The sequence below is a fragment of the Hyla sarda genome, chromosome 4, assembly GCF_029499605.1.
Source record: "Hyla sarda isolate aHylSar1 chromosome 4, aHylSar1.hap1, whole genome shotgun sequence".
Taxonomy (NCBI): domain Eukaryota; kingdom Metazoa; phylum Chordata; class Amphibia; order Anura; family Hylidae; genus Hyla; species Hyla sarda.
This window is the reverse complement of record NC_079192.1, coordinates 399,616,154-399,627,117: the sequence shown is the minus strand read 5'-3', so window position 1 is coordinate 399,627,117 and position 10,964 is coordinate 399,616,154. Positions and strand designations below refer to the sequence as shown.

Genomic DNA, 10,964 nt, shown 5'->3' with positions numbered 1-10,964 from the left:
CGATTACAGTCAGTAATGGTCTAGGGCAGTGATCTCCAACCAGTATTGCGGTTTCTAAACTACAACTCCCACCATGCAGTAAGTCACAGCAGGGAATGGCTGCAGATTGCTCTGGAGGACCTGGCACATTTATACATTATGTGGACAACCATTGTTTTTAATGAGAACTGTGCAATACTCAATTTCACCTGGTGCTGCACTAACTGCAACAAGTTAAAGAGCACCTGTCATGGTCTTGTTAAATTTTATAATCCTCCCAGCTCACTACCCCCATCATGATAAACCAACCCCTCCCCTGCCTTTATTTTTATTATTTTTTAGTTTTCTACCTTGATATTGCTCTGTATTTTCTGCTCAGTCAGATTCACAGACTGGGAAGGGGCGTTCCCCAGCAGGCGTGACATCATCTGAAGCCATACAGGGGAGAACTTCCTCCCTCACTCTGCTACACACAGCCCAGAGCAGTTCAGTGTGAGATGGGCTATGACTGGCTAAGGCTGCACCCCTTCCCCTTCAGCACTCCAGACTGCATTTCCTGATTTTGGACTTCTGCCAGGCCAGCAGGAGTCCAAAGTCTGTGCAAGAGATGGGGGGAAATATGCTCTGGACAGACACCTAGTAGTGAGACACAAGTAGGGAGACACCTAGTGGCAGCTTTTTTAAACAAAAATAAAACATAGAAAACTTAACTTAAAACTTTAAAGCAAAGTACACTAGAAAGATTTTTTATTTACCATAAGGAGTGTAATAGCAAAAATGTGTTTTAATAATAGTGCCCATTTAATGTTGATCCATAAACCCCTGACGTCAAGAATCCTTTCTGACAAAATTTGCTTAAACATCAGTGTTAAACTTTTTCCACCTTGAAAATAGAAAAAAAAATCTATTATTATCATAAATCCCTTAAAAGAAGTGTCAACTAAAGACAATCGATACCTTTTAGATTACATGACAATAAGTAGATGACAATATGTCCCCAAGATCAGCTATAATATGCGCGGAAACCAGGCATTAAGGCCGACATTTATCATCAGGGTTTATTTGCGCCTTTTTTGCGTCTTTTGGTTTACACATTTCTGCTGATTTTGAGTTGTAATCCACTGATTTTTGCAATACACATGATATGGACGGGTTTTAATGAACTGCGCCTTTTTGTGAAAAGGCGCAAAAAAGGCGCAAAGCCACTGAAAAGTCTCTAAAATTACACCAGCCCGGACTTAGCTTAGCTTTTTGGTGTATGTGAAGAGAGAAATTTCAGAAAATGTGACCTGCACAAAATGTGTCAAATGCTCTGTGACCATTTAACAAATTTGGTGCTCCTACATATTACAACACCCAAAAAAAGTGTAGAAAAATGCTTCACTAACACCTACAATGATAAATTCTTCACTTACACCTACAATGATAAATGCTTCACTTACACCTACAATGATAAATGCTTCACTTACACTACAATGATAAATGCTTCACTTACACCTACAATGATAAATGCTTCACTTACACCTACAATGATAAATACTTCACTTACACCTACAACGATAAATGCTTCACTTACACCTACAATGATAAATGCTTCACTTACACCTACAATGATAAATGCTTCACTTACACCTACAATGATAAATGCTTCACTTATACCTACAATGATAAATGCTTCACTTACACCTACAATGATAAATGCTTCACTTACACCTACAACGATAAATGCTTCACTTACACCTACAATGATAAATGCTTCACTTACACCTATAATGATAAATGCTTCACTTACACCTACAATGATAAATGCTTCACTTACACTACAATGATAAATGCTTCACTTACACCAACAATGATAAATGCTTCACTTACCCCTACAATGATAAATTCTTCACTTACACCTACAATGATAAATGCTTCACTTACACCTACAATGATAAATGTTTCACTTACACCTACAACGATAAATGCTTCACTTACACCTACAATGATAAATGCTTCACTTACACCTACAATGATAAATTCTTCACTTACAACTACAATGATAAATGCTTCACTTACACCTACAATGACAAATGCCGGCCTAAGTGTTTAACTTCCCTGCAGCGCCACCACAGGAAATTAAGTATTACACACTGCCCATTGACATCAATAGGTTGTCACTGCAATGCAGGACAGGACAGGTCCTCCAGAGCAAAAGACACTTTTTGTAACTATTCTATATTCTGGCCAAGAGATTCCTAAACAGAATCATGATCTCTGCTAACTCTAAATTTAGGGTGTGTAAAAATGGACCGAAATACTAAAAATGTATTTTGTCTAGTTTGATCGACTATTACCACAGTCATCGACTATACATAAAACTCTGAGTAAAATTCCACTGAGTCCTTAGGTAATTGTTTTACGGTCCTACCTAGAGGTCAATGACACTCCTTTATCAGATTACACAATTCTGTGATGTCAGAAGATTATTCTGGAGGCAGGGCTATGGAGTATTCTGAATATAAGGAGGACTCCCGAGCCCTTCAGGTACTCCTTGTTGGGTCCATTCTAAGGTCTGTACCTGCACTGACAACATCGCTATGGCTTTCACTGGAAAGTATGAGGTGGAATCCCAGGAAAACTATGATGCCTTCATGAAACTTATCGGTGAGTTATTATACATTAGGTACTTATAGACATTGTGAGTATCTTGATGGTGCACAGGTACCAGCACTGGAAAACTCTTTGACGCTACTGCCCAAAATTTCATGGAGCAGACAAAGGCAGAAATGGGTTCCTGTGCAATGGGCCCACCCTTACATCTCTGTAAGAACCCACCAGTAATTGTGAGAAATCTTATACACAGTAGGATGGTGCATTTATGGTGATATTAGGCCTCTTTACTATTGTGGACCTTGGGCAGGTTGTACGTATGGTATATCCACCCCTAAAACAAGGGTCTTCCTCACAAAGAAGGGGGGCAATTTACGTAAGATATAAGGCAACTGAAAATCTGTCAACCACTGTGGCCCCCAACATAGTCCCCTTTTTCTGCAATTCTTATCATTTCCAGGTATCACATTTGCTACATCTAATCTTAAAAGGCCATGATAAGGTGCCTTAGAGAAGCAGACTTTATTGGTTTAGCTTTAAACATGTAAAGGTCCCATACACCTTGAAGAACTGTAAGTTGAAGGAAGGCTTGGCCAACAGCTATCAGCCCCTACACATGAACAATCGGCATGGCCAAACATTCATGACGTATGTTCTTAATTGGAAGAGGGTGGGTAAGTGGCTGCCGGACAATCCTGGACATGGATTATCCCCCTCAAAACAAAACGGTTGGGAAGGAGAAATCCAACGTGCCTGATTTTCCTCTACTCTGACATCATGTGTTGGGAAGAGTCAGAAGACCCCTGTACATTATAGACAGTTGGCCAGTCCTGCAGAATTCAACAGGTTGGCACAACTTTTGACTAATGTGTATGGACACCTTAAAGGGGTGCTCTGCCCCTAGACATGTTATCCCCTATCCAAAGGCTAGGCGATAAGATGTTTGATCGCGTGGGTCCCGACAGTGTGGACCCCCGCGATCTCGGCTGTGGCACCCCAGACATCCGGTGTACTGAGCGAACTTCGCTCCATGCCGGATGACTGCCAATGCAGGGCAGAGGCTCGTGACATCACGGCCACACCCTGCTCCTGACATCACGGCCATGCCCCCTCAATGCCAGTCTATGCCCCCTCCCATAGTCTTGCATTGAGGGGAGTGGCCATGACGTCACGAGCCTCCGACGCTGTACCCAACTCTCTAAACGAACACTGGATGCAACAGGGAAATCGCTGGGGTCGCCAGCGGCGGGACCCCCGTGATCAGACATCTTATCTCTATGGATAAGGGATAAGATGTCTAGGGGCGGAGTACCCCTTTAACACAGGTCTCATGAGTTTATGGGACTTTAATCTAAATGTTATCAAGATCATTTTTGTACTACTTTATTGTGATAATAACAATGCAGTAAACTATGCTATTCCATACAAAGGTTTAAAATAAAAATGCCCAGTATATGTTTTTTTACTCTTGAAGCCTCTTAGTGCCATTTCTCACTGTATGCCTAAATGGTGGAACACATAGCAGCCTTATGTGGGAGGTATAAGTCAGGAGTGAAAATGTCATGTGAACAGAGCCTTATGGCTGAATCCTCCACTAAGTAGACAACCCAAAGACTTAGATGTTTAGTGGTGATTTTATAGGTACATGCTCTTTTATCATGCTATATTTTTCATGCTATACATTAAAGGGGTATTCCAGGGAAAAACTTTTTATATATATATATATATATATATATAGAGAGAGAGAGAGAGAGAGAGAGAGAGAGAGAGAGAGAGAGAGAGAGAGAGAGCACTTACACAGACATGAACAACTCAACTTCAGCAGCTGATAAGTACTGGAAGGATTAAGATTTTTTAATAGAAGGGATTTACAAATCTGTTTAACTTTCTGGAGGCAGTTGATATATATATATATATATATATATATATATATATATATATATATATATATATATCAACTGGCTCCAGAAAGTTAAACAGATTTGTAAACCACTTCTATTAACTAATCTTAATCCTTCCAGTACTTATGAGCTGCTGAAGTTGAGTTGTTCTTTTCTGTCTAAGTGCTCTCTGATGACACCTGTCTCGGGAGCTGTCCAGAGTAGGAGCGAATCCCCATAGAAAACCTCTTATGCTCCGGACAGTTCCTGAGACAGACAGAGGTGTCAGCAGAGAGCATTGTTGACAGACATAAAAGAACAACTCACATTCAGCAGCTGATAACTATTGGAAGGATTCTGGAGCCAGTTGATCTAAAAAAAAAAAAAGTTTTACCTGGAATACCCCTTTAATTTGAAATATATATATATGTTTTATGGCAGGCATCCCAGATGAGCAAATTGAAAAAGGAAGAAATTTCAACTACACCACAGAAGTAGTACAAAGCGGAAATGACTTTACATGGTCACAGATCTACCCAGGATTTACACTCACCAATAAATTCACCATCGGTCAAGAATCAGATCTAGAGACAATGGGTGGCAAGAAATTTAAGGTAAGTCAATAAAAGCTGAGGTTTATCCCATGCTTGAACATTAGGCTTATAAGGGACCAATAGAGAGTTTTTCCTAACCTTGTAGAACCTAGTGTTTCTCGCGAATATTCGCAATTCGAATATTATTCGCGAATATCACATATTCGCGAATTTCGCGAATATAGCGCTATATATTCGTAATTACGAATATTCTTTTTTTTTTTTTTTTTTTTTTTTCTTCACAGTACACATCACAGTGATCACCCCTCTCTGCTTCCAGCTTGTGTGGTGTAAAGAAGGCTGTAATACTACTGTGTGAGACTGGCGCGCGAAAATTCGCATATGCGGAAATTAGCATATGCGCATTTTCGCATATGCGAATTTTCGCGTATGTTAATTTTGTGTATGCTAATTTTCACATATGTTAATTTTCGCATACGTGACTATTCGCATATGCGAAAATAAAACGAATGGTCGCGAATATATGACGAATATTCGTCCATATATTCGCGAGTATTCGCGAATTCGAATATGGCCTATGCCGCTCAACACTAGTAGAACCTGGTCAAGGGTAGTGTTGCTCGCGAATATTCACAATGCAAATTTTAATCGCAAATATCGCATATTCGCAAATTCGCGAATATTCGCGAATATTCGCGAATATAGCACTATATATTCGTAATTACGAATATTCTTTTTTTTTTTTTTTTTTTCACAGTACACATCCAGTACACAGTGATCATCCCTCTCTGCTTCCAGCTTGTGTGGTGTAAAGAAGGCTCTAATACTACTGTGTGAGACCGGCGCGCGCGTTTTCGCATATACGAAAATAAGCCTATGCGAATTTTCGCCTATGCGAATTTTCGCCTATGCGAATTTTCGCCTATGTTAAAGTATATGGTAATTTTCGCATATACGTATTTTCGCATATACGAAAAATAAACGCCGATATTACGAATATGCGAATATTTGGCCATATATATATATATATATATATATATATATATATATATATATATATATTCGCGAATCTCGCATATATATTCGTATATGTAAATTTTCTCATTTACGAATTTTCGCTTACGTTACTTTTTTCACATGTTAATTTTCGCATTTGCGAATATTGCTTATGTTGATTTTTTTCCGCATTTACGAATTTTCGGTTATGCTAATTTTCGCATATGCAATTTTTCCGCATATATGAATTTTGCATATGCGAAAATAAACCGCGCATATGCGAATATTTCGAATATATGACGAATATTCATCCATATATTCGCAAATTCGAATGTGGCCTATGCCGCTCGACACTAGTCAAGGGTGCTACATAGTAACATAGGGGGAAATTTATCAAAACCTGTCCAGAGGAAAAGTTGCCCAGTTGCCCATAGCAACCAATCAGATCGCTTCTTTCATTTTTAACAAGGCCTCTGCAAAATGAAAGAAGCGATCTGATTGGTTGCTATGGGCAACTCAGCAACTTTTCCTCTGGACAGGTTTTGATAAATCTCCCCCATAGTTTGTAAGGTCGAAAAAAGAGTCCATCAAGTTCAACCTAAAACCCTACTATGTTTATCCAGAGGAAGGCAAAAAAAAAAAAAAAATGAAAAGAGACAGTACAAGATCTTACTCTGGCCATTCATTTTAGATAGCTGTCAGCTGAACAACCTTTCTACCAACAGCTTACCGTATTTTTCGCCCTATAAGACGCACCGGCATATAAGACGCACCCAATTTTAAAGGTGCAAAATCTAGAAAAAAAAACAGATTCTGAACCTAACAGTGATCTTCAACCTGCGGACTCCAGATGTTGCAAAACTACAACTCCCAGGCTGTCCGGGCATGCTAGGAGTTGTAGTTTTGCAACATCTGGAGGTCCGCAGGTTGAAGACCACTGGTATAGGAGGTAGTACTCACGTGTCCCCGCCGCTCCGGACCCGTCACCGCTCGTCACCGCTGCCCTGGATGTCGCTTCATTGCTGTTGCCGCGTCCCCGGGGTGTCCCCGACGCTCCGGACGTCTTCTTCCCCGGGATCCACGCTCTCCGTCGTCGACATCATGTCGCCGTCATCACGTCGCTACACACGCCGCTCCTGTTGGATGACGGGACGGCGTGCGCGACGAAGTGATGACGTCGAAGGAGAGCGCCAGCCATGCAGGGGATCCCGACATGGAGCAGACACCGAGGAGGCAGGTAAGGTCCCTCCCGGTGTCCTGTAAGCTGTTCGGGACGCCACAATTTCACCGCGCCGGTCCCGAACATTCGGAACAGTGTTCTGAGAATTGGGTGCAGGCTGCGGGGGTCGTGAGATCACAGCCACGCCACCCTCAATGCAAGTCCTGTGCAAGTTATGTGTCCAACATCCCACATCCAACATGTCTGATTCTTCTCTCCGCTAACATTTGCCATCAGGGAGAGTTAGAGTCAGAAGGCAGTCATACACTTTAGACGAATAGTCTATCCGGTTTACATTTGAAGGGTGAGTTGCCTAATGTGTATGGCATACAACAACGATCCCTCCTCCGGAGCACACAGCGGGAGACCAGGCACTGAGACCAAGTAAAGGGTAAAACGGTTTATTACCCACAATGCGACGGATTTCGCAGACTAGCCGCTTCTTCAGGCATTGCCTGATTCACCCTGCTGTGTGCTCCGGAGGAGGGATCGTTGTTGTATGCCATACTCATTAGGCAACTCACCCTTCAAATGTAAGCCGGATAGACTATTCGTCTAATGTGTATGACAGCCTTCTGACTCTCTAGCGCTCCCTGATGGCAAATGTTAGTGGAGAGAAGAATCAGACATGTTGGATACAGGCATGTGGGATGTTGGACACATATCTTAGGTAACAGGCTTCTCGGCCTTATGGCTAAGATCAAGTGTAGTATCTGTTCTTATCAGTTTCATGCTTGTGGCAGACGACGCCGGTGTGGAGCTGGTGGGGATGGGTGCTGCATGGTAGGGAGCAGGTGTACTGGGGTTTTCCGGGGCTGGTTCTGAGGAATCAGCTCGACGGCTGCCCCGATGTGTCCTGTTTCCTCCAGGTCTCACCATGAGGCTGAGAGGGTCTAGAGCCGAGGTACTTTAGTGCCTCGGGGAGTGGTGACCCCGAGGTGCTGAAACTCACTGGGAGTATTGGCTCACTGAGTTGAAGCACGGGTACCATAATCTCTTCACCTTTGTGGCACTCACCTCTTGATTCCCAGCCTTCTGGCTAGGATCAGAGAAATTTTTATAGGTCCGGGCAGTATACCTGCGCACATTCACTTATTTATTTCTTTTCGTCTCACTGTGTAATTTTCCATGTTGTGTGTCCACTGGATTTGTCAAGATGCGGTAGCCCTTCTGGGTGTCCCTCCTGGCGGTCTAGGGGAGGTGTGTGTGGCCATTAGGTTCCGCACCTCCCTGCAAACACCCCGGGTACTCCTGCATGGGCAGGGTACCGACCGTTATCGGCTCTGCGGGCAGATACCTTGGCTAACGCCTAGGGGGATGCTGGGAGCTTTTGTGGTCCCTTAGTAGCTTCGGCGAAAAGGGACATCGAACCTGGAACCTCGCAGGTACCTTTTGGTCCGGAGGCGAAGGGTAAGGTTTGTTGGAGGGCCTCTCTCCTATCGGAGAAGGGCTTGCGATAGACCGCATCCTCTGTGCACGTTTTTTTAGTGTAACACGTTTGCACTTTTTCTTGCACTGTGGGTGATTCGAGAGCACGTTCCTTGGCTCAGAAAAAAAAAACAGTCTTATCTAGGGCCCAGTGGAGGACACATGAGTTCCATATGACACCATAGTTCCTTATAAATCCCATGTGTTCCCAATAAGATGCACACACTATTTGTAGGTGATTTCCTCATTAAATCTGTGAAACTTAAGAAAGATTTCTCATGCAGGCAACCGTCCGATTGGAAGGTGGGAAACTGGTTGTGGACTTCCCCAAATACAACCACTCCTCGGAGATCGTTGGAGGGAAACTAGTGGAGGTAAGATGGCAGAAAGTGATCTTTATTGTATGTCTTATCTACCCCCAGACATGGTGATACCTTATCATTATCTCACAATAAGTAATAACAACCCGATGGCTCTTATCACAGACAGTAAATCATTGGGTGCGCCCTACGTGAGATCATTCCATAAACCTATTGAAGGAAACATCTACCTTTTATAGGACTATTCTGTACAGAGGTCCTAGAAACTGTGTAGCATATAGAGAAATAGCTTTGTCTCTATGGGTATGTTCACACTACAGAATTCCCCGTGGAATTCCGCAGTGTGAACTTAACATTAGTGTGAATGGGTCTCCGCGAGACCTGTTCACACTGCGGTATTTCAGCGGCGGACAATTCCGCTGCTGAGATTCTTTCACGCAAAGAAAGAACATGTTCATTCTTTGCACGAAAGTCCGCGAGCACTGCATAGCCATGAATGGTGATGGCGCAGTGCCGCGCGGTCCTTCCGCCGCCGCCGGCTGCCAGTCTGAATCTTCGCTCGCTGTCGTCGCGTCCCCGGGGTGTCCCCGACGCTCCAGCAAGGCCTCTGCTTCCCCGGCATCCTCACTCTCCGTCACCGCCATCAAGTTGTTACGCACGCCGCTCCTATTGGATGATGGGACGGCGTGCACAGCGACGTGATGACGATGTTGGAGAGCGCCAACGATGCAGGGGATCCCAAAGAGGACGCGCCGGAGCCCCGAGGACAGGTAAGTGACCATCACCGGACCACACGGGGCACCATAAACCGCTATCCGGTGTCAGCTGAAGCAGTCTGCGCTGCCGGATAGCCGTTTATGCGATGGCCCCGACATACAATAGCATCGTATGTTGATGCTGCCTTCAACATGCAATGGCCTCTGAGAGGCCATCGTATGCTGAAATGATCATATGTTGGGGCCATCGTAGGTCGGGGGGGGGGGGGGGTCGTCACTGTATAACATAACATATAAGAACATAATAAAAAAAAAAGTCTCTTAACTTCTCTTTTTTTTTACTTTCTTTCCCCAAAGACCTCAGTTTCTGGAGGAGTCACATTTAAGAGAATCAGCAAGAAGGTGGCATAAAAAGGAGAAACCCATCAGGAGCCATTTTTTTTTAAGCAAATAAAGCATTTCATGACTCCATGACTCTTGTATTTATTACAATGGTACAAGCTCCTGGGTTTAAGTCTCATGTGCATAACCATATTCTAGCTCCAACACAAGGTATTAGCTGTAATACAGCCCCATAGAAGTCCATAAGTCCCATACATCTCCAATTTCATATGACTGCATGCCAATGAAAAAAGTGCGCCGTCTCTCGTAGACACAATGGCCGACATTTATCATTGTCTTTAGACAGTTTTTAGTGTCTAGAAAAGGTGCATAAAAGGCGCAAGCAGGGTTTATTTGCGCCTTTTCTGCACCTTTTGGTTTACACATTTCTGCTGATTTTGAGTTGCAATCCACTGATTTTGACAATACACATGATATGGAAGGGTTTTATCAACTGCGCCTTTTTGTGAAAAGGCGTAAAAAAGGCACAAAGCCACTGAAAAGTCACTAAATCTACACCAGCACAGACTTAGCTTAGCTTTTTGGTGTATGGGAAGAGAGGAATTTCAGAAAATGTGACCTGTATAAAATTCATCAAATGCTCTGTGACCATTTAATAAATTTGGTGCTCCTACACATTATCAGCACACACAAAAAGGTGTAGAAAAATGCTTCACTTACAACTACAATGATAAATGCTTCACTTACACCTACAATGATAAATGCTTCACTTACACTTACAATGATAAATGCTTCACTTACACCTACAATGATAAATGCTTCACTTACGCCTACAATGATAAATGCTTCACTTACACCTACAATGATAAATGCTTCACTTACACCTACAATGATAAATGCTTCACTTACACCTACAATGATAAATGCTTCACTTA

General features: G+C 42.9%; 1 protein-coding gene and 1 pseudogene across 3 annotated transcripts; both read left to right on the top strand.

Moving 5' to 3' along the window:
* Nucleotides 1-2,561: 2,561 nt before the first annotated feature.
* Nucleotides 2,562-10,156, top strand: LOC130367122 (gastrotropin-like). Of its 3 annotated transcripts, none has more exons than XM_056569514.1 (4): nt 2,562-2,628; nt 4,896-5,068; nt 8,936-9,025; nt 10,045-10,156. In XM_056569514.1, the coding sequence occupies exons 1-4, from the start codon at nt 2,562-2,564 to the stop codon at nt 10,096-10,098; spliced, it is 384 nt and encodes a 127-aa protein (XP_056425489.1). In that variant the 3' UTR covers nt 10,099-10,156. The 3 variants fall into 3 exon arrangements, with proteins under 3 accessions (XP_056425489.1, XP_056425487.1, XP_056425488.1); XM_056569512.1 differs by lacking the exon at nt 2,562-2,628 and adding an exon at nt 3,159-3,248; XM_056569513.1 differs by lacking the exons at nt 2,562-2,628; nt 4,896-5,068 and adding an exon at nt 7,007-7,241.
* Nucleotides 7,898-7,988, top strand: LOC130267951 (U2 spliceosomal RNA; annotated as a pseudogene).
* Nucleotides 10,157-10,964: the final 808 nt, after the last annotated feature.

What these genes read in the sequence shown, in the direction of transcription:
- LOC130367122 (XM_056569514.1), top strand. Translation starts at nt 2,562, where the DNA reads ATGGCTTTCACTGGAAAGTATGAGGTGGAATCCCAGGAAAACTATGAT. An exon ending in TGGGTGGCAAGAAATTTAAG is followed by an intron (nt 5,069 to 8,935) that starts GTAAGTCAATAA and finishes TTTCTCATGCAG; the next exon opens with GCAACCGTCCGATTGGAAGG. An exon ending in TTGGAGGGAAACTAGTGGAG is followed by an intron (nt 9,026 to 10,044) that starts GTAAGATGGCAG and finishes CTTTCCCCAAAG; the next exon opens with ACCTCAGTTTCTGGAGGAGT.